Here is a 22,894-nt window from a genome sequence, read left to right on the forward strand (position 1 = left end):
TGTATGCATTTGGACCCTGTGTTAGAGAATTAGAAGAAAACTTAATGCAACAGTTTAAGTACGTGCACAAGACTGTAGTGGTCGCGAGTGATTTCCTATTTTGTGTGTGTGTGTGTGTGTGTGTGTGTGTGTGTGTGTGTGTGTGTGGTCGGGCTGCTCTTCTTCCTTCCTCTGCCTCTCTTCAGATCTTATTGCAGTGAGCATTGAGAAACAGACATTCACACACAGACACTTAAACTGACTCGCAGACAGATGAGCGCTGAAGGTAACTCGCTTCTTTACTATTCTACAACCCTTATGTTAGACATCAGTTAAACATCCATCATAGAAACATTGTATGTCACCACTGAAGTCGGATATAAGAGGGAAAGGAGATTGGGTTTTTTTACGATTGGGATGTGTATGAGACTCCTTCAGTTTCGGGGGGGGGGGGGGGGGGGACTCCATTGTAGATTGGGGGACTCCATTGTAGATTGTAATAACTAGGTGCCAGAGTTACGTATTGCTCCTTTAATATTGAGAGAAAAAGACAGTGAAAGCTGTTCACTGGTAAAAGTTTGCTAACGCATACAACAAATGTTTTCTTCAATTGGAAACATTATAACATACATATTTAAATTACATTATTCTTTTCAGGATTAAGAAAATGAACCAAAGAATAAAATCTAATACATGTTCTTATGATGAAGATAAAAAGCTCCCCTCCCTCAGAGGTTTCTTACTGACTCTGAAAGAGCACATATTGTTGAACAATTCTGGTTACCTGTTGTGTAATTTTAGTTCCCGTGTGTTTCTGTTCTATCTATGTTTACTCTGCTGCTGCTGTCGTTTAGTTTATTGTTTAGCTTGTCAGGAACCATGTAGAACATACATTCATCTCACTTAATGACAGGAGATGCACTGCACCAGATTAAGCTGATTAGTTAGATTCCATCTACAGTCAGTGGGCAGGTTACCCATCTTTTCCTTTTCAGTTTTAACCACTTCCTGTATACAGACTGATCAGACTTCAACTCTCCCACAACATCCAGAAACATGACAGACCTTGAAAGAATCGGAGATCTCCCATCCTTTAATCTGTCCTCAGCATCTGACCAGATGAACACCAGCAGCTCATCTCTCTGCGATCAAGTCGACAACTCGGCACATATTTTCTACATGCTGGTGTACAGTCTGGTGTTTCTGGTGAGTCACTCAGGTTTCTGTCTCCCGAAAGCAGAAAGCATGCAGATTTTTTTTTGGTACATCATCTGATCCTTTTCCTTATTAGGTGGGTTTAGTCCTCAACGGATTCACCCTGAAGGTTTACTTCTTCAGCGCTCACCAGCAGGTGTCCAGCAGCATGACCATCTACCTGAAGAACCTGGTAGCTGCAGACTTCCTGATGAGCCTCAGCCTCCCCATCAGAATCGGCCATTTTGCAAGCCGCTCTATCACCGTGTTCAGGGTCTACTGCAACTTTGGCGCCAATGCCTTCTACCTGAACATGTACGCCAGCATCCTGTTCATGGGTTACATCGCAGCAAACAGGTAGGAACAGACAGAACCTCAACAACATGGAGTGACTTATGCAGACACGAGAGGAAACACTGGAACAAACACTGCATGAAGAAAATTGCTGCTCACTGATTGGTCACATCAAGTTAATACCTTATATCTGCAACAAAGTTTTGGTTAGTTTGGACGTCACACTCTTCTAGTTAAGATAAACTTTACGTCTCTGTGGTAACCAAACAATGACACAACCTAAGTTAGAACCTAATTCGTTTACTCGAAGGGTTTAGTGTGGAGGCATGCTGTTTCCTCACAGCGTGGAGGTTCCCGGTTGGAATCCCCCGTCCGCCCGGGCCTTTCTGTGTGGAGTCTGTTCTCCTTCCTCTGGGTACTCCCGCTTCCTCCCACAGTCTAAAGACATGCTCATTAGTTCAAACGGTGACTCTTAATTGCCCGTAAGTGTGAATGCGAGTGTGGCTGGTTGTCTTGCGAGCAGTCCAGGTTGTAAGCCGCCTCTCGCCCAATGACAGCTGGGATCAGACTTTACACCAGCACTTAAGATGGAACTTACACACAGCTGCTGACACAGAAGGGCTGTAATATTCAGTTTTTTTCACAGATGGAGCTTTTTATGTTTCATTTAGTAGAGCTGACCAAGTTTAATCACTAAACAATATAAGAAAGTTTATGCAACTTCAGGAATTATTAAACGTTTTACATTTGAAGCAAAAGTTCTCAGTTCTGACTTTTTCTGTGCTCATGAGGTCTTTACTTCCCAGTATGAGTGACGAGTGCTGAGAAATTTTGACTCAAGATTTCTCATGATAAAATAGTTAAATCTGGAAATGTAAAACCTGCGGTTAATGTGATGGTCTGTTGACGTCTGTGAAGAAACTCATGAATTTTTGTTATCTGTTAAAATCCCTCAGACTCTCAGTTCTGCTGTCTGAACACCATGACACAGAAAAACAAGATCAGACTGAACACTGGGCATGCATTGACACTGAACTATACACTGAATAAAGACTATTAATAAATAGTTTCAGCTGCGGCAGGTTTTTCGTTTCAGAATAAAGATGTGCGATTCTTGTGGTTGTGTGATCTAAAACGCATAAGGATGTGGTTTGTTAATAGAGACAAAGGTGCTGCAGTCTCGAGTACGAGCATTTACAAGCAGCCTGTAGATTAACTTCTGTCAAACTTCTGTCAAACGCTCAGAAAGTGATGATGTCTTAGTTCAACATATGTTCAAAGAAACATAAGGCCACACATTGCACAGACCTGAACTCTAACTACATGTTGATAGGTTATTATATTCATTTATGATAAGCTCTTACCTGGATGCAGCAGCAGGTCTGAGTTCAGGGAGACCAGTTGCCAACATGTGGAAGATGTTAGAGAGAGAGAGAAAGGGTGTTTGTGCGGGACAATGTCTAACCCTAAAAGATAAACATCTCTATTAAAACCATTAACTTGTAAATATGAACAACATGGCACGTCTCCAGGAGAGTAAAGTTCCTTTTTTTTGTTATCCTCATGTTTCATGTCTTGTGTTTCCTGTTTTACTGTCTTGTTTCAGATCCCTTGCTTCCTTCCCTCCCTCCTGTGTCTGCGGCATCTGTGATTACCTGATGTGTCTCACCTGTGCTTAGCAGTCTCCACTCCCCTTGAGCACTTAATCTCTGGCTGTTTTCAAAAACTGCTTGCTATACTAGAAGTTCATACTCATTTGGCTAAAATGCATTATGTAGTTTGTGAACAAGATGCAAGATCTGCAGTATGCCAACAATACCCGGATGTCGTACTGATTCTGTAAAAAAATCGACAGAATAGACCAGTCTCCCTCGCGCACTTATTCCCACAATTCAAAGCACCAGGTCAGAGATTGAAATGACGGAAAGCAACATCCATCGTAAAAGAGGAAATAATAGCAATCAGACCAAACCACACAAAGATACCACCAATTATATTTTTTGATTCTCAGAATCATGAAAATCTAAATGAATCACTTCTCAGTTTTTCTCAGACTAAGTGGATGCTACGCAGTAGCAGCGTTTGACATCAGCTGGGCTGTTGTTGACTTTCCTATTCCAAGACCAGAAACCAGCTCAGCCGGGCCTGGCATACTGCAAAATATCCACCGGTTGTCTGTCGTACTACATACTACTGTTGAACGTAGTTTGCACGTACATACTACGTACTATAATAGTATGAAGAAGTTGATTTTGAAAACATCCCTAGTGTTCCCCTCCCTCTGTGCCAGTTCTTTGTGTCTGACAACAGTGATGATTATGAGTAATCTACTGACACCGGCCTCTTCTCTCTGCAGGTATCTAAAGATCGTCCATCCTTTAGGGAATCACATCCTTCAGACAGTGCGAGCCGCCCACATCATCTCTGCGGTAACCTGGGTTTTCCTCTTGGCCATAATGACCACCTACATCACCCAGTCGCTCCTCACTGAAGAATCACTGCCATCTTTCCCAAATACCCTGAGCTGTGACGCTCTGCACAGTGAACAACTCAGCCTCTTATACAAAGTCATCCACACCTTGTCTGCGGCCATCTTCATCATCGTCCTCGTCTCCCTCATCTTCTTCTACCACGGCACCTCCCGCAGGCTGTCAGAAGCACAGCAGAGACAGCAAGCGTCCTCCGGATCCAAGAAGCTCGCCAAGTCCCGCAGGAACATGTTGGTGCTGGTCAGCGTCTTCTGCGTCTGCTTCGTCCCGTACCACCTGGTCCGCCTGCTGTACGCTTTCCTGATGAGGCACTGCTCATGGGGGCAGGCCTTCTTCTACCTGAAGGAGCTGACCGTCATGGTGTCTATCTTCAACGTCTGCCTGGACCCGCTCATCTATTTCATCTTCTGTAAAGCCTTCAGGGCCCAGCTGAGGAGAAGTGTTCGGGGACGTACACAGAGGGCTGGCTAAAAGAAGGAGCAACAAAAGTTGGATGAGAACCTCTTTAACCAGCAAAATATGACAGAGAGGTTGTTGTCTTGTTGAACAGACATTGTGTTCACTGACATCAGTAAATTTAACATTTTCTTTCAGTATAGGTTTTAATGTGTTCAGACCATGTTAGCAGGATGGTATTTTTGTCTGCAGGTCGTGCTGCTCGTTGCAACTCCACTACGGTCCTCAGGACACAATAAAGGAACACCAGCCGGTATCCTTCCTTCCAAGCCAAATCCAGAAACACCCTTCCCTTAACTCCTCAGCCAGTTCCTTACAATATTTTTAACATTTTGCCTTTATTTGACGGGAGAACTGTAGAGTATCAGGAAAACCTTGGGAAGGAACAGCAGGGAGGGCATGTGGCAGAGAGTCGAGGGAAGCGTGAAGTGATTACTTCACAGGTTATGCACTGAGGACTCAGACACTTGGACACACACTCAACCCAGCTCCACCTCAGCCAGTTTCTTGAGTGCCTACCGCTTTTATGATCTTGTGACTTGGAGCTATTTGTTTTGCACCAATTGTTTTTCACTAAAACATCAAATCAAATTCCTTGTATGTTATTGTACTTGGCAATAAATTCCAATTCTGATTCTGATTGCAGGAATTGTTGAGTGCTTTTTTAACACATCCCTGACCCCTGACCTTGAACGGGTAGCTTGTTTATTTTATTTTTTGCAAACACCCTCCATGCCTTCTTTCTGTAGCAGGATGATATGTCTCATCCCTGCTTAATGTGCGAGTCTGTGTTGCCTTTCTTTCAATGGGGTCGAGTGTGTGAGTGACTGCCACGTGTGATTGAGGCGCTTTTTCACTTTTATTTTGTTGGGAATCCCTCTCACCCCTCGTCGACCCATCTCATCATTGGTAAGCCTCAGCATCTGCCAAGGTCCCCTTTTTTCCCTCAACGTCCTTAGGTGTGGGTTTGGTGTTTTATAACTGCCCTTTAATCAATTTTTGTAATGAACGTACCATATTTTTGATAAATTGAACCACGTGTCCTGCCTCTTGTTCAGCCATGACCACCATCCTGGCAGAATATCAAGCGCAGCAGGATGTCTGGCCGTAGGGAAGTTGTAGCGATTACATTCAGGCGTCAAGACAGACGACTAGTTCATGCAGATGCATTTCACACTGATCTATCCCCGTATTTTACTGCAGGATCATTTTTAACTATAATTGTTGGTTTCACAAAACCATTCAACACTGGTTCTTCCAGAAGCATTGGAAAACCAAATGCCACAAAGTCTGAGTTCACACAATGATTTCAGCCGAATATGTAACGTTTTAACTGTTCGTTTACATGACAACAGAGTTTTGGATGACTGAAAACCCAAAGTTCTGAAAAGAGTTACCAGAAAACAAACTTTTGAAAACTGCACCATCTCCATCGTCGCGTAAAATGGCAACACACTGTTCCTCTGAAAACTGAGACTATTAGGTATAACAATATATCATCTGTATAACAATACAAATGTTTGTGTTTGATGAGTGTGTGCTTTTACTGCTTTTACAAAACTGTTTCTAAAACTTGAATGCCAATGAAGCAGTGAATTGAATTGAATACAAAGGCATGTTTTGCTGTCCTCTGGAGGTCACACACTGTAACGTATTTGAGTGTGTGTGTGTGTGTGTGTGTGTGTGTGTGTGTGTGTGTGTGTGTGTGTGTAACCACGTCAGTGTGTGGGTGCAGCTCTTCTTCCTCCTTTGTATCTCATCACATCTCAATGTGTTATTTCCTCTTTGCTGTCTCCATCTTTTTAAACACACTCTGTATTCATATTTAAGGTTTTATCTCTAAAAGATACTTACACATACTCCTAAATATTAGTTTTGGATGTTCGGTTTTGTTTCAAATACTAAATAGATAAATATTCAGCAAATGTTTTTTTCTCAGTTGGGTCTTTATTTAAACTTGTGTTCTGATGATCATAACACATATTGCTCCTCTCTGTCAGAGGTGTCAAACTGGGTGATCAAGTCTTCCTTTTGCCACATCGTGTGTGAGAGTTTTTTCTGCAGATGCATCCACAAAAATAAAACATACAGATGAAACATGGACATTGAAAATGAACTAAGAGAGTCAGTCTCACAGCTGCATTCCAGACTGAGAAGATCTGTAGCACAATACAGGATACAAGATTATCATTATTTCAGGTTTATTTTTAGGGAGCTGTTCCTCTTCAGAGAGTCAGGTTTTGAAGAATCGGTTTAAAGCAATGACTGTTTTTACATCTGATAAATGTGAACCTTGGTTTCCTGTTCAGTACTTTAGTTTACACGTGTCTGTTCGTGATGTGCCATTTTCCTCTTTGCTTAAACAAACTTGTGAACCCAGTCTGATGACGTTTGCACCATTTTCAGAATCTGTCTGAGATCATCCCGAACCATGACAGAAATCGGAATGACCCCGTCCCTCAACCTGTCCTCAGAAAACAACCAGACAAATGGTCACTGTGAAGAAATTGACACGCCGGGCCGTATTTACTTCACTGTGGTCTACAGTCTGGTGTTTCTGGTGAGTCTCAAATATTCAGATTTCATCTTTCTATGTCTGAGCTGTGTTGGGAAAACAATATAGTCCTTTCCCTCCTTAGGTGGGTTTAGTCCTCAACGGATTCACCCTGAGGTTTTACTTCTGCAGCGCCCAGCAGCAGACATCAAACAGCGTGACCATCTACCTGAAGAACCTGGCAGCTGCAGACTACCTAATCACCCTCTGCCTCCCCTTAAGAATCAGCCACTTCTCCAGCCGCTCAATCACCTTGTTCAGGGTCTACTGCAACTTTGGCGCCTCTGCGTTTTACCTGAACATGTACGCCAGCATCCTGTTCATGGGTTACATCGCAGCAAACAGGTAGGACTTGTCAGGACGCAAAAGACATAAAGCACCTTTATTTGAATCTCTATAAAAACAGATATCTGAACATAAAGGAGAATTTTTAGGTAAGGGACAACACTTGCCGAGCTGGCAGCCGACGCTGAGCAAGATGGCTGGAAAGGAAGGCTCTGCCCTGTTGAGGTCAGCTGCAGAGTCTTTGTGGGCAGTTCCACCACCAGGCTCCTTAAGTACATCAAGGTTTGTGGTCAAGCCATCAAAGCCCTCTCCAGTGCCACAGATCAGCTAGTTGTTGGCTTTGGATCAAGAGGAGGGACACTACCTGAGCTTTAAAACAACAGCCACAGCCAGTAGGAGTGGTTTCATATCTCTGGTAGTGATGCAGCTTCCTTAGTGCCCAGATTCTAGCAAAAGATAGTCAGACACATCCGGTTACATTTTGTGCCCTGCTTTTAGACAGTGCACTTCATGTTCATTAAAGTATGCTACCATTTTATTGTTGGTTTGATGACAACATCTTGATTTCTAGCTGACGCTAAAATAGATCTGTGGGTTTCATTGGGTAATTCACAGGTTTTTACATTTTTCTGTTCCAAATGAGATTGAACAATACTTTTTTGCAGCTGCTGCAGGTTTCCATGTAATGTTAAGGAGATTCTTCTTACGGGTACGTGTCGAGAATATGCATCAACTAACAGTCTGTAGTTTTACTTCTGGTACACAGTTTTTGCTGCTTAAAGTGGACATTTTAATTTGAGACCTAAAGGGAATTTCTTGGCATTTGCAGGACGCCAGACTCGATGAACTGCAAACTTTTGTACTTACACACAGGCTTCACTTTTTTCAAAACCAGAGGCTGCTGCTTGGTGAAATCAAAATACATAAAATGAATAAAGAGAGTTATTTAGCTTCACTGCTTTAAATGTATGTTATTGGGGAGGCCTGGCCCAAAGGCTAGAGAGAGGGATGCAGAGGTGACTGCTGTAGAGCACACTGCAAAGAGATATTTCTTTTTTTGTAAGAGAAAATAATTTATTTGTAATCATCGTGTCTGGCAACAGTTTTGATAAAGAGAATTCTACTGACACCGGCCTCTTCTCTCTGCAGGTATCTAAAGATCGTCCATCCTTTAGGGAATCACATCCTTCAGACAGTGCGAGCCGCCCACATCATCTCAACGGTAACCTGGGTTCTCCTCTTGGCCATAATGACCACCTACGTCACCCTGTCGTTTATCCTCGCCAATACATCACTGCCATCTCTTCCAAATACATTGAGCTGTGATGTTCTGCACAGTAAAAAGCTCAGCCCCTTCTACAATTTCATCATTATCTTCACTGCAGCCGCCTTCATCATCGTGTTCGTCTCCCTCATCTTCTTCTACCATGGCACCTCCCGCAGGCTGTCAGAAGCACAGCAGAGACAGCAAGCGTCCTCCGGATCCAAGAAGCTCGCCAAGTCCCGCAGGAACATGTTGGTGCTGGTCAGCGTCTTCTGCGTCTGCTTCGTCCCGTACCACCTGGTCCGCCTGCTGTACGCTTTCCTGATGAGGCACTGCTCATGGGGGCGGGCCTTCTTCTACCTGAAGGAGCTGACCGTCATGGTGTCTATCTTCAACGTCTGCCTGGACCCGCTCATCTATTTCATCTTCTGTAAAGCCTTCAGGGCCCAGCTGAGGAGAAGTGTTCGGGGACGTACACAGAGGGCTCGCTAAAAGAAGGAGCAACAAAAGTTGGATGAGAACCTCTTTAACCAGCAAAATATGACAGAGAGGTTGTTGTCTTGTTGAACAGACATTGTGTTCACTGACATCAGTAAATTTAACATTTTCTTTCAGTATAGGTTTTAATGTGTTCAGACCATGTTAGCAGGATGGTATTTTTGTCTGCAGGTCGTGCTGCTCGTTGCAACTCCACTACGGTCCTCAGGACACAATAAAGGAACACCAGCCGGTATCCTTCCTTCCAAGCCAAATCCAGAAACACCCTTCCCTTAACTCCTCAGCCAGTTCCTTACAATATTTTTAACATTTTGCCTTTATTTGACGGGAGAACTGTAGAGTATCAGGAAAACCTTGGGAAGGAACAGCAGGGAGGGCATGTGGCAGAGAGTCGAGGGAAGCGTGAAGTGATTACTTCACAGGTTATGCACTGAGGACTCAGACACTTGGACACACACTCAACCCAGCTCCACCTCAGCCAGTTTCTTGAGTGCCTACCGCTTTTATGATCTTGTGACTTGGAGCTATTTGTTTTGCACCAATTGTTTTTCACTAAAACATCAAATCAAATTCCTTGTATGTTATTGTACTTGGCAATAAATTCCAATTCTGATTCTGATTGCAGGAATTGTTGAGTGCTTTTTTAACACATCCCTGACCCCTGACCTTGAACGGGTAGCTTGTTTATTTTATTTTTTGCAAACACCCTCCATGCCTTCTTTCTGTAGCAGGATGATATGTCTCATCCCTGCTTAATGTGCGAGTCTGTGTTGCCTTTCTTTCAATGGGGTCGAGTGTGTGAGTGACTGCCACGTGTGATTGAGGCGCTTTTTCACTTTTATTTTGTTGGGAATCCCTCTCACCCCTCGTCGACCCATCTCATCATTGGTAAGCCTCAGCATCTGCCAAGGTCCCCTTTTTTCCCTCAACGTCCTTAGGTGTGGGTTTGGTGTTTTATAACTGCCCTTTAATCAATTTTTGTAATGAACGTACCATATTTTTGATAAATTGAACCACGTGTCCTGCCTCTTGTTCAGCCATGACCACCATCCTGGCAGAATATCAAGCGCAGCAGGATGTCTGGCCGTAGGGAAGTTGTAGCGATTACATTCAGGCGTCAAGACAGACGACTAGTTCATGCAGATGCATTTCACACTGATCTATCCCCGTATTTTACTGCAGGATCATTTTTAACTATAATTGTTGGTTTCACAAAACCATTCAACACTGGTTCTTCCAGAAGCATTGGAAAACCAAATGCCACAAAGTCTGAGTTCACACAATGATTTCAGCCGAATATGTAACGTTTTAACTGTTCGTTTACATGACAACAGAGTTTTGGATGACTGAAAACCCAAAGTTCTGAAAAGAGTTACCAGAAAACAAACTTTTGAAAACTGCACCATCTCCATCGTCGCGTAAAATGGCAACACACTGTTCCTCTGAAAACTGAGACTATTAGGTATAACAATATATCATCTGTATAACAATACAAATGTTTGTGTTCGATGAGTGTGTGCTTTTACTGCTTTTACAAAACTGTTTCTAAAACTTGAATGCCAATGAAGCAGTGAATTGAATTGAATACAAAGGCATGTTTTGCTGTCCTCTGGAGGTCACACACTGTAACGTATTTGAGTGTGTGTGTGTGTGTGTGTGTGTGTGTGTGTGTGTGTGTGTGTGTGTAACCACGTCAGTGTGTGGGTGCAGCTCTTCTTCCTCCTTTGTATCTCATCAGTCTCTTCTGAAGGAGGTAAATCACAGAGTCCCTCGGACACACAAACTGAGCACTGCAGGTAATTCATTTGTCAGTTACTACTATTACTACTACTGCACCTATTGTACTGTAAGTTACATCTCAAGTCAGATACAGAATGTAATGTATGCAAGATGCAGTACTTTTTTTTATATACTTTATTTTTCATGTTTGTTTTACAAGAAACACAGAACAAGTGAGGACTTGGGCAAAACAGTATGAATAAGATCACATACAAGAATGTAAAAGGCACAGGTACAGTACATAATGGATGGTGCATTCTAATGAAAAAATATATATTTACCACTCTTTATCTTTGTATAAATCCCATTTTCTCCAATATTCTTCTCCCTTCTCCTTTTGAAGCCGCATTTTTTCCATAAAACTGATGGAATTCACAATGTTCCTCAAGAGTCTCATGGTAGGAGGGTTCCTCTGAAGCCAACATTTAGTAATCGCTTTTTTACTTGCCACCATAGGAATGTTTGGCATGTTTTATGTTTTAACATCCTCAGGATAAAACTCATACCTTTAGGCTGCATGTTTATGTTCAAAATGTAGGAACTTGATGAAAGATATTATCTGTGTGACAATAGTGTACCACTGTTATACATGTAAATTAATGTGTTATTTCCTCTTTGCTGTCTCCATCTTTTTAAACACACTCTGTATTCATATTTAAGGTTTTATCTCTAAAAGATACTTACACATACTCCTAAATATCAGTTTTGGATGTTCGGTTTTGTTTCAAATACTAAATAGATAAATATTCAGCAAATGTTTTTTTCTCAGTTGGGTCTTTATTTAAACTTGTGTTCTGATGATCATAACACATATTGCTCCTCTCTGTCAGAGGTGTCAAACTGGGTGATCAAGTCTTCCTTTTGCCACATCGTGTGTGAGAGTTTTTTCTGCAGATGCATCCACAAAAATAAAACATACAGATGAAACATGGACATTGAAAATGAACTAAGAGAGTCAGTCTCACAGCTGCATTCCAGACTGAGAAGATCTGTAGCACAATACAGGATACAAGATTATCATTATTTCAGGTTTATTTTTAGGGAGCTGTTCCTCTTCAGAGAGTCAGGTTTTGAAGAATCGGTTTAAAGCAATGACTGTTTTTACATCTGATAAATGTGAACCTTGGTTTCCTGTTCAGTACTTTAGTTTACACGTGTCTGTTCGTGATGTGCCATTTTCCTCTTTGCTTAAACAAACTTGTGAACCCAGTCTGATGACGTTTGCACCATTTTCAGAATCTGTCTGAGATCATCCCGAACCATGACAGAAATCGGAATGACCCCGTCCCTCAACCTGTCCTCAGAAAACAACCAGACAAATGGTCACTGTGAAGAAATTGACACGCCGGGCCGTATTTACTTCACTGTGGTCTACAGTCTGGTGTTTCTGGTGAGTCTCAAATATTCAGATTTCATCTTTCTATGTCTGAGCTGTGTTGGGAAAACAATATAGTCCTTTCCCTCCTTAGGTGGGTTTAGTCCTCAACGGATTCACCCTGAGGTTTTACTTCTGCAGCGCCCAGCAGCAGACATCAAACAGCGTGACCATCTACCTGAAGAACCTGGCAGCTGCAGACTACCTAATCACCCTCTGCCTCCCCTTAAGAATCAGCCACTTCTCCAGCCGCTCAATCACCTTGTTCAGGGTCTACTGCAACTTTGGCGCCTCTGCGTTTTACCTGAACATGTACGCCAGCATCCTGTTCATGGGTTACATCGCAGCAAACAGGTAGGACTTGTCAGGACGCAAAATACATAAAGCACCTTTATTTGAATCTCTATAAAAACAGATATCTGAACATAAAGGAGAATTTTTAGGTAAGGGACAACACTTGCCGAGCTGGCAGCCGACGCTGAGCAAGATGGCTGGAAAGGAAGGCTCTGCCCTGTTGAGGTCAGCTGCAGAGTCTTTGTGGGCAGTTCCACCACCAGGCTCCTTAAGTACATCAAGGTTTGTGGTCAAGCCATCAAAGCCCTCTCCAGTGCCACAGATCAGCTAGTTGTTGGCTTTGGATCAAGAGGAGGGACACTACCTGAGCTTTAAAACAACAGCCACAGCCAGTAGGAGTGGTTTCATATCTCTGGTAGTGATGCAGCTTCCTTAGTGCCCAGATTCTAGCAAAAGATAGTCAGACACATCCGGTTACATTTTGTGCCCTGCTTTTAGACAGTGCACTTCATGTTCATTAAAGTATGCTACCATTTTATTGTTGGTTTGATGACAACATCTTGATTTCTAGCTGACGCTAAAATAGATCTGTGGGTTTCATTGGGTAATTCACAGGTTTTTACATTTTTCTGTTCCAAATGAGATTGAACAATACTTTTTTGCAGCTGCTGCAGGTTTCCATGTAATGTTAAGGAGATTCTTCTTACGGGTACGTGTCGAGAATATGCATCAACTAACAGTCTGTAGTTTTACTTCTGGTACACAGTTTTTGCTGCTTAAAGTGGACATTTTAATTTGAGACCTAAAGGGAATTTCTTGGCATTTGCAGGACGCCAGACTCGATGAACTGCAAACTTTTGTACTTACACACAGGCTTCACTTTTTTCAAAACCAGAGGCTGCTGCTTGGTGAAATCAAAATACATAAAATGAATAAAGAGAGTTATTTAGCTTCACTGCTTTAAATGTATGTTATTGGGGAGGCCTGGCCCAAAGGCTAGAGAGAGGGATGCAGAGGTGACTGCTGTAGAGCACACTGCAAAGAGATATTTCTTTTTTTGTAAGAGAAAATAATTTATTTGTAATCATCGTGTCTGGCAACAGTTTTGATAAAGAGAATTCTACTGACACCGGCCTCTTCTCTCTGCAGGTATCTAAAGATCGTCCATCCTTTAGGGAATCACATCCTTCAGACAGTGCGAGCCGCCCACATCATCTCAACGGTAACCTGGGTTCTCCTCTTGGCCATAATGACCACCTACGTCACCCTGTCGTTTATCCTCGCCAATACATCACTGCCATCTCTTCCAAATACATTGAGCTGTGATGTTCTGCACAGTAAAAAGCTCAGCCCCTTCTACAATTTCATCATTATCTTCACTGCAGCCGCCTTCATCATCGTGTTCGTCTCCCTCATCTTCTTCTACCACGGCACCTCCCGCAGGCTGTCAGAAGCACAGCAGAGACAGCAGGCGTCCTCCGGATCCAAGAAGCTCGCCAAGTCCCGCAGGAACATGTTGGTGCTGGTCAGCGTCTTCTGCGTCTGCTTCGTCCCGTACCACCTGGTCCGCCTGCTGTACGCTTTCCTGATGAGGCACTGCTCATGGGGGCAGGCCTTCTTCTACCTGAAGGAGCTGACCGTCATGGTGTCTATCTTCAACGTCTGCCTGGACCCGCTCATCTATTTCATCTTCTGTAAAGCCTTCAGGGCCCAGCTGAGGAGAAGTGTTCGGGGACGTACACAGAGGGCTGGCTAAAAGAAGGAGCAACAAAAGTTGGATGAGAACCTCTTTAACCAGCAAAATATGACAGAGAGGTTGTTGTCTTGTTGAACAGACATTGTGTTCACTGACATCAGTAAATTTAACATTTTCTTTCAGTATAGGTTTTAATGTGTTCAGACCATGTTAGCAGGATGGTATTTTTGTCTGCAGGTCGTGCTGCTCGTTGCAACTCCACTACGGTCCTCAGGACACAATAAAGGAACACCAGCCGGTATCCTTCCTTCCAAGCCAAATCCAGAAACACCCTTCCCTTAACTCCTCAGCCAGTTCCTTACAATATTTTTAACATTTTGCCTTTATTTGACGGGAGAACTGTAGAGTATCAGGAAAACCTTGGGAAGGAACAGCAGGGAGGGCATGTGGCAGAGAGTCGAGGGAAGCGTGAAGTGATTACTTCACAGGTTATGCACTGAGGACTCAGACACTTGGACACACACTCAACCCAGCTCCACCTCAGCCAGTTTCTTGAGTGCCTACCGCTTTTATGATCTTGTGACTTGGAGCTATTTGTTTTGCACCAATTGTTTTTCACTAAAACATCAAATCAAATTCCTTGTATGTTATTGTACTTGGCAATAAATTCCAATTCTGATTCTGATTGCAGGAATTGTTGAGTGCTTTTTTAACACATCCCTGACCCCTGACCTTGAACGGGTAGCTTGTTTATTTTATTTTTTGCAAACACCCTCCATGCCTTCTTTCTGTAGCAGGATGATATGTCTCATCCCTGCTTAATGTGCGAGTCTGTGTTGCCTTTCTTTCAATGGGGTCGAGTGTGTGAGTGACTGCCACGTGTGATTGAGGCGCTTTTTCACTTTTATTTTGTTGGGAATCCCTCTCACCCCTCGTCGACCCATCTCATCATTGGTAAGCCTCAGCATCTGCCAAGGTCCCCTTTTTTCCCTCAACGTCCTTAGGTGTGGGTTTGGTGTTTTATAACTGCCCTTTAATCAATTTTTGTAATGAACGTACCATATTTTTGATAAATTGAACCACGTGTCCTGCCTCTTGTTCAGCCATGACCACCATCCTGGCAGAATATCAAGCGCAGCAGGATGTCTGGCCGTAGGGAAGTTGTAGCGATTACATTCAGGCGTCAAGACAGACGACTAGTTCATGCAGATGCATTTCACACTGATCTATCCCCGTATTTTACTGCAGGATCATTTTTAACTATAATTGTTGGTTTCACAAAACCATTCAACACTGGTTCTTCCAGAAGCATTGGAAAACCAAATGCCACAAAGTCTGAGTTCACACAATGATTTCAGCCGAATATGTAACGTTTTAACTGTTCGTTTACATGACAACAGAGTTTTGGATGACTGAAAACCCAAAGTTCTGAAAAGAGTTACCAGAAAACAAACTTTTGAAAACTGCACCATCTCCATCGTCGCGTAAAATGGCAACACACTGTTCCTCTGAAAACTGAGACTATTAGGTATAACAATATATCATCTGTATAACAATACAAATGTTTGTGTTCGATGAGTGTGTGCTTTTACTGCTTTTACAAAACTGTTTCTAAAACTTGAATGCCAATGAAGCAGTGAATTGAATTGAATACAAAGGCATGTTTTGCTGTCCTCTGGAGGTCACACACTGTAACGTATTTGAGTGTGTGTGTGTGTGTGTGTGTGTGTGTGTGTGTGTGTGTGTAACCACGTCAGTGTGTGGGTGCAGCTCTTCTTCCTCCTTTGTATCTCATCAGTCTCTTCTGAAGGAGGTAAATCACAGAGTCCCTCGGACACACAAACTGAGCACTGCAGGTAATTCATTTGTCAGTTACTACTATTACTACTACTGCACCTATTGTACTGTAAGTTACATCTCAAGTCAGATACAGAATGTAATGTATGCAAGATGCAGTACTTTTTTTTATATACTTTATTTTTCATGTTTGTTTTACAAGAAACACAGAACAAGTGAGGACTTGGGCAAAACAGTATGAATAAGATCACATACAAGAATGTAAAAGGCACAGGTACAGTACATAATGGATGGTGCATTCTAATGAAAAAATATATATTTACCACTCTTTATCTTTGTATAAATCCCATTTTCTCCAATATTCTTCTCCCTTCTCCTTTTGAAGCCGCATTTTTTCCATAAAACTGATGGAATTCACAATGTTCCTCAAGAGTCTCATGGTAGGAGGGTTCCTCTGAAGCCAACATTTAGTAATCGCTTTTTTACTTGCCACCATAGGAATGTTTGGCATGTTTTATGTTTTAACATCCTCAGGATAAAACTCATACCTTTAGGCTGCATGTTTATGTTCAAAATGTAGGAACTTGATGAAAGATATTATCTGTGTGACAATAGTGTACCACTGTTATACATGTAAATTAATGTGTTATTTCCTCTTTGCTGTCTCCATCTTTTTAAACACACTCTGTATTCATATTTAAGGTTTTATCTCTAAAAGATACTTACACATACTCCTAAATATTAGTTTTGGATGTTCGGTTTTGTTTCAAATACTAAATAGATAAATATTCAGCAAATGTTTTTTTCTCAGTTGGGTCTTTATTTAAACTTGTGTTCTGATGATCATAACACATATTGCTCCTCTCTGTCAGAGGTGTCAAACTGGGTGATCAAGTCTTCCTTTTGCCACATCGTGTGTGAGAGTTTTTTCTGCAGATGCATCCACAAAAATAAAACATACAGATGAAACATGGACATTGAAAATGAACTAAGAGAGTCAGTCTCACAGCTGCATTCCAGACTGAGAAGATCTGTAGCACAATACAGGATACAAGATTATCATTATTTCAGGTTTATTTTTAGGGAGCTGTTCCTCTTCAGAGAGTCAGGTTTTGAAGAATCGGTTTAAAGCAATGACTGTTTTTACATCTGATAAATGTGAACCTTGGTTTCCTGTTCAGTACTTTAGTTTACACGTGTCTGTTGGTGATGTGCCATTTTCCTCTTTGCTTAAACAAACTTGTGAACCCAGTCTGATGACGTTTGCACCATTTTCAGAATCTGTCTGAGATCATCCCGAACCATGACAGAAATCGGAATGACCCCGTCCCTCAACCTGTCCTCAGAAAACAACCAGACAAATGGTCACTGTGAAGAAATTGACACGCCGGGCCGTATTTACTTCACTGTGGTCTACAGTCTGGTGTTTCTGGTGAGTCTCAAATATTCAGATTTCATCTTTCTATGTCTGAGCTGTGTTGGGAAAACAATATAGTCCTTTCCCTCCTTAGGTGGGTTTAGTCCTCAACGGATTCACCCTGAGGTTTTACTTCTGCAGCGCCCAGCAGCAGACATCAAACAGTGTGACCATCTACCTGAAGAACCTGGCAGCTGCAGACTACCTAATCACCCTCTGCCTCCCCTTAAGAATCAGCCACTTCTCCAGCCGCTCAATCACCTTGTTCAGGGTCTACTGCAACTTTGGCGCCTCTGCGTTTTACCTGAACATGTACGCCAGCATCCTGTTCATGGGTTACATCGCAGCAAACAGGTAGGACTTGTCAGGACGCAAAAGACATAAAGCACCTTTATTTGAATCTCTATAAAAACAGATATCTGAACATAAAGGAGAATTTTTAGGTAAGGGACAACACTTGCCGAGCTGGCAGCCGACGCTGAGCAAGATGGCTGGAAAGGAAGGCTCTGCCCTGTTGAGGTCAGCTGCAGAGTCTTTGTGGGCAGTTCCACCACCAGGCTCCTTAAGTACATCAAGGTTTGTGGTCAAGCCATCAAAGCCCTCTCCAGTGCCACAGATCAGCTAGTTGTTGGCTTTGGATCAAGAGGAGGGACACTACCTGAGCTTTAAAACAACAGCCACAGCCAGTAGGAGTGGTTTCATATCTCTGGTAGTGATGCAGCTTCCTTAGTGCCCAGATTCTAGCAAAAGATAGTCAGACACATCCGGTTACATTTTGTGCCCTGCTTTTAGACAGTGCACTTCATGTTCATTAAAGTATGCTACCATTTTATTGTTGGTTTGATGACAACATCTTGATTTCTAGCTGACGCTAAAATAGATCTGTGGGTTTCATTGGGTAATTCACAGGTTTTTACATTTTTCTGTTCCAAATGAGATTGAACAATACTTTTTTGCAGCTGCTGCAGGTTTCCATGTAATGTTAAGGAGATTCTTCTTACGGGTACGTGTCGAGAATATGCATCAACTAACAGTCTGTAGTTTTACTTCTGGTACACAGTTTTTGCTGCTTAAAGTGGACATTTTAATTTGAGACCTAAAGGGAATTTCTTGGCATTTGCAGGACGCCAGACTCGATGAACTGCAAACTTTTGTACTTACACACAGGCTTCACTTTTTTCAAAACCAGAGGCTGCTGCTTGGTGAAATCAAAATACATAAAATGAATAAAGAGAGTTATTTAGCTTCACTGCTTTAAATGTATGTTATTGGGGAGGCCTGGCCCAAAGGCTAGAGAGAGGGATGCAGAGGTGACTGCTGTAGAGCACACTGCAAAGAGATATTTCTTTTTTTGTAAGAGAAAATAATTTATTTGTAATCATCGTGTCTGGCAACAGTTTTGATAAAGAGAATTCTACTGACACCGGCCTCTTCTCTCTGCAGGTATCTAAAGATCGTCCATCCTTTAGGGAATCACATCCTTCAGACAGTGCGAGCCGCCCACATCATCTCAACGGTAACCTGGGTTCTCCTCTTGGCCATAATGACCACCTACGTCACCCTGTCGTTTATCCTCGCCAATACATCACTGCCATCTCTTCCAAATACATTGAGCTGTGATGTTCTGCACAGTAAAAAGCTCAGCCCCTTCTACAATTTCATTGTTATCTTCACTGCAGCCGCCTTCATCATCGTGTTCGTCTCCCTCATCTTCTTCTACCACGGCACCTCCCGCAGGCTGTCAGAAGCACAGCAGAGACAGCAAGCGTCCTCCGGCTCCAAGAAGCTCGCCAAGTCCCGCAGGAACATGTTGGTGCTGGTCAGCGTCTTCTGCGTCTGCTTCGTCCCGTACCACCTGGTCCTCCTGCCGTACAATTTCCTGTGGCTACAGTGCTCATGGGGGCGGGCCTTCTTCTACCTGAAGGAGCTGACCGTCATGATGTCTATCTTCAACGTCTGCCTGGATCCGCTCATCTATTTCATCTTCTGTAAAGCCTACAGAGCCCAGCTGAGGAGAAGTGTTCGGGGACGTACACAGAGGGCTGGCTAAAAGAAGGAGGAACAAGTAAGAAACTCAAGTACATTATTGTTAAAAACTCAAATACAGTTAAGTATTAGTAGTAGTTGCAGTTCAGGTCCTTATGTCTTAAATGCATGCTTTTAGTTTAATGCATTGGTTTTATTGAAAGGTATAACGATATATCATCTGTATAACAATTCAAATGTATACAGTGTTTGATGATTGTGTGCTTTTAAAGGGGATGTATATTTTGCTGATCCATATATTTACTGTTATGATGTTGGACGTCCATACTTTGTCAAAGTGTCCCAGACGGACATAATGCTGCATTCCTGTGCTGCTCGGGTGGTCCAAGTTGGGAAGTCGTTCATCCGACTTCACTGTGTTCACGTGATTTCAGTTCGGAAAGTTATAACAACAGCACAAAAAAGCACTGATGCTACGAAGATGATCAGTGAAATGTTACTGTTAAATTATATTTGAGCAAAAAGTTGATGTGCAAAAAAAAAAAAAAAAACATATTTTGCCCGCCATGACGATTCTGACGGCAAGTCGGGCACCTTATTCCTTTCCGAGTTGTTGTTCCGACTTCAGCAGGTGTTCATGTGCATTTTACAACTCAGAAGCTTGTTTTTCCGATGTGTCCGACACCACATGAATGCAGCATAGTTCATGGTGAACGTGAGAATAGTAGATCTCCTCTCATGCTTTTGAAAACAAATGTTGCAGTGAATTGACTTGAATTCAAAGAAGTATTTCAATGCCCTTGGAGGTCATATTATGTAGCTTTACAGAAATAAAGGAAACACATGAGTAAATAAAAAAGGATCAACTGTACCTAGTTTATAGGTAGGCACAACAAACACTGACACTTCCTGTAAAAGTTTTAAAAAGATTGCAATATAACAACACACTGTGACCACCAGAGGGTGATGTAATGTCATGAATATATAAACACACTGAAGTTAGTCATCTGTGCAAAAAGAAATTATAAAGACAAGAGCAGATGGTGTTGTTTTATCATTGGACTAGTTGAGGGCAGTGAATTAACATGATTGTGACTTACTGTAACTCCTCAGAATAGAATTACTTTATTGAACCCAAACTGGGAAATTGTGGCGTTACAGCAGCAGGTTATCCAAACACACAATATGAGTAAAAAAACACAATAAATATTAAATACAAAGTAAATAAGCACTAAAGATATCAAAACTAAGAATGAGAATATATACATCCAGTATTTTGATGAGCTGTTGTACAGAGTTTTGGCCTTTGGTAAGAAAGATTTCCTGTATCTGTTCCATGTTACTGTATCAGTTAGGGTAGAACCTGTTGTTTCTCAGTCATTGATGATGTGCAGATGATGAAGAAATCGCTGTTGACACTGACTTGCTTATAAAATAATTTGTTTATTTACAGAGAAGAACAGCATCAATTCAAGCCCCTGGGTCGGCCTTTGAGAGTCACGAAGCCAATAATGATCTCTCCCAAACTTACAAGAACCGTCATATTTATGCAGGAATTACACACCCATATGTGAACATCTGCTTCCTTTGTTCTGGGGGCTCAGAACAGCATCCCTCCATACTTCCATATTTGGTAATTCTCTAACACAGGGTCCAAATGCATACATCCAACTGTGGGGGTTTCTGTCTTAGATTTATGTATCTCATTAACTCAAAGGGCAACACACAGGTCTCAGATACAAACACTTTCCAGATGTGGTCTCCACACCCTGAGAGGAGTTAACCTATGTCCCAGATATTTCAGACACCTCATTACACATAGCATTGAAATAAAGGCAAATTGTCTCATTACATCTCGACTATCGTAACAGCCTTTTAACCTGCCTGAACCTAAAGTGTATAGATAGACTCCAGTTGGTACTCAGCTGCCAGGCTTTTAACCAGAACCAGAAAGCATGACCACATCACTCCTGTTTCAGCAACTCTACACACATCATCATCAGATGGAAATTAGCTAGCTAGCTAAATCTGGTACAAAGCATCTCTTCTCTTCTGAGACTAATGTTTTTTATTGTTCATAGTGTCTGATTTAAATAAACTAAACTGAAACACCAGCTCCCTGTCATTACTTTTAAAGCTCTCCATGGCCTTTTCTTCCAGCTACATATCAATTTAATGGATGTTATGTCTTAAAGTGTTTGTTCTTAATCTTTGCCTTGATTTTAAATCTTTGACCTGCCTATTTTTTCATTTGTAAAGACTTTGTAACTTGTTTTTGAGAAGTGCTCAATAAATAAAGGTACTTGTTATTATTATTGCGTAATGCAGTGGAGTCTGTTGCCTCAACCGCCTCTTCCGCATTGTTTTTTTTCTTGTGTAATGGAAAAATTCTGTTTACTGTCGAGGACACATTTTACTTACAGCTTGCTGATGTTGAGACTGACGTAACTGACATTCTGGCCACTCTTCCTTTCTATCATGACTCGAATGAGTCCTCTGACGACGAGAATCATGACTTACATGGATAAGTATGACCAAGTATGATGTGTCTTAAATCTTCTATGACTTAATGCTTGCCTCTTTTTTAACAGCCATCTGAATGAATTACCTGCAGTGCTCAGTTTGTGTGTCTGAGGGACTCAGACGTGATGTGATTTACTTCCTTCAGAAGAAACTGAAGAGATACAAAGAAGAGCTGCACCCACACACTGACCTGGTTATACACAAACACACACACACACACACACACACACACACACACACACACACACACACACACACACACACACACACACACACACTCAAATACGTTACAGTGTGTGACCTCCAGAGGACAGCAAAACATGCCTTTGTATTCAATTCAATTCACTGCTTCATTGGCATTCAAGTTTTAGAAACAGTTTTGTAAAAGCAGTAAAAGCACACACTCATCGAACACAAACATTTGTATTGTTATACAGATGATATATTGTTATACCTAATAGTCTCAGTTTTCAGAGGAACAGTGTGTTGCCATTTTACGCGACGATGGAGATGGTGCAGTTTTCAAAAGTTTGTTTTCTGGTAACTCTTTTCAGAACTTTGGGTTTTCAGTCATCCAAAACTCTGTTGTCATGTAAACGAACAGTTAAAACGTTACATATTCGGCTGAAATCATTGTGTGAACTCAGACTTTGTGGCATTTGGTTTTCCAATGCTTCTGGAAGAACCAGTGTTGAATGGTTTTGTGAAACCAACAATTATAGTTAAAAATGATCCTGCAGTAAAATACGGGGATAGATCAGTGTGAAATGCATCTGCATGAACTAGTCGTCTGTCTTGACGCCTGAATGTAATCGCTACAACTTCCCTACGGCCAGACATCCTGCTGCGGTTGATATTCTGCCAGGATGGTGGTCATGGCTGAACAAGAGGCAGGACACGTGGTTCAATTTATCAAAAATATGGTACGTTCATTACAAAAATTGATTAAAGGGCAGTTATAAAACACCAAACCCACACCTAAGGACGTTGAGGGAAAAAAGGGGACCTTGGCAG

The 22,894-nt window shown here is 42.0% G+C and overlaps 4 protein-coding genes across 4 annotated transcripts; all 4 read left to right on the forward strand.

The window, feature by feature from the left end:
- The first annotated feature begins 644 nt into the window (after positions 1–644).
- Positions 645–5,048, forward strand: LOC132980903 (P2Y purinoceptor 14-like). The gene is made up of 3 exons (XM_061047280.1): positions 645–1,185; positions 1,271–1,530; positions 3,824–5,048. Exons 1-3 carry the CDS (start codon positions 1,036–1,038, stop codon positions 4,425–4,427), a joined length of 1,014 nt encoding a protein of 337 aa, XP_060903263.1. The 5' UTR covers positions 645–1,035; the 3' UTR covers positions 4,428–5,048.
- A 1,704-nt stretch (positions 5,049–6,752) lies between these two features.
- Positions 6,753–9,628, forward strand: LOC132980905 (P2Y purinoceptor 14-like). The gene is made up of 3 exons (XM_061047281.1): positions 6,753–6,972; positions 7,052–7,311; positions 8,401–9,628. Exons 1-3 carry the CDS (start codon positions 6,844–6,846, stop codon positions 9,005–9,007), a joined length of 996 nt encoding a protein of 331 aa, XP_060903264.1. The 5' UTR covers positions 6,753–6,843; the 3' UTR covers positions 9,008–9,628.
- Positions 9,629–10,704: 1,076 nt separating this feature from the next.
- LOC132980906 (P2Y purinoceptor 14-like) lies at positions 10,705–14,838 on the forward strand. Its single transcript, XM_061047282.1, has 4 exons — positions 10,705–10,809; positions 12,029–12,182; positions 12,262–12,521; positions 13,611–14,838. Exons 2-4 carry the CDS (start codon positions 12,054–12,056, stop codon positions 14,215–14,217), a joined length of 996 nt encoding a protein of 331 aa, XP_060903265.1. The 5' UTR covers positions 10,705–10,809; positions 12,029–12,053; the 3' UTR covers positions 14,218–14,838.
- Positions 14,839–15,908: 1,070 nt separating this feature from the next.
- On the forward strand, positions 15,909–21,467 carry LOC132980907 (P2Y purinoceptor 14-like). Its single transcript, XM_061047283.1, has 4 exons — positions 15,909–16,013; positions 17,233–17,386; positions 17,466–17,725; positions 18,815–21,467. Exons 2-4 carry the CDS (start codon positions 17,258–17,260, stop codon positions 19,419–19,421), a joined length of 996 nt encoding a protein of 331 aa, XP_060903266.1. The 5' UTR covers positions 15,909–16,013; positions 17,233–17,257; the 3' UTR covers positions 19,422–21,467.
- Positions 21,468–22,894: the final 1,427 nt, after the last annotated feature.

Source organism: Labrus mixtus, chromosome 9 (genome assembly GCF_963584025.1).
Source record: "Labrus mixtus chromosome 9, fLabMix1.1, whole genome shotgun sequence".
Classification (NCBI taxonomy): domain Eukaryota; kingdom Metazoa; phylum Chordata; class Actinopteri; order Labriformes; family Labridae; genus Labrus; species Labrus mixtus.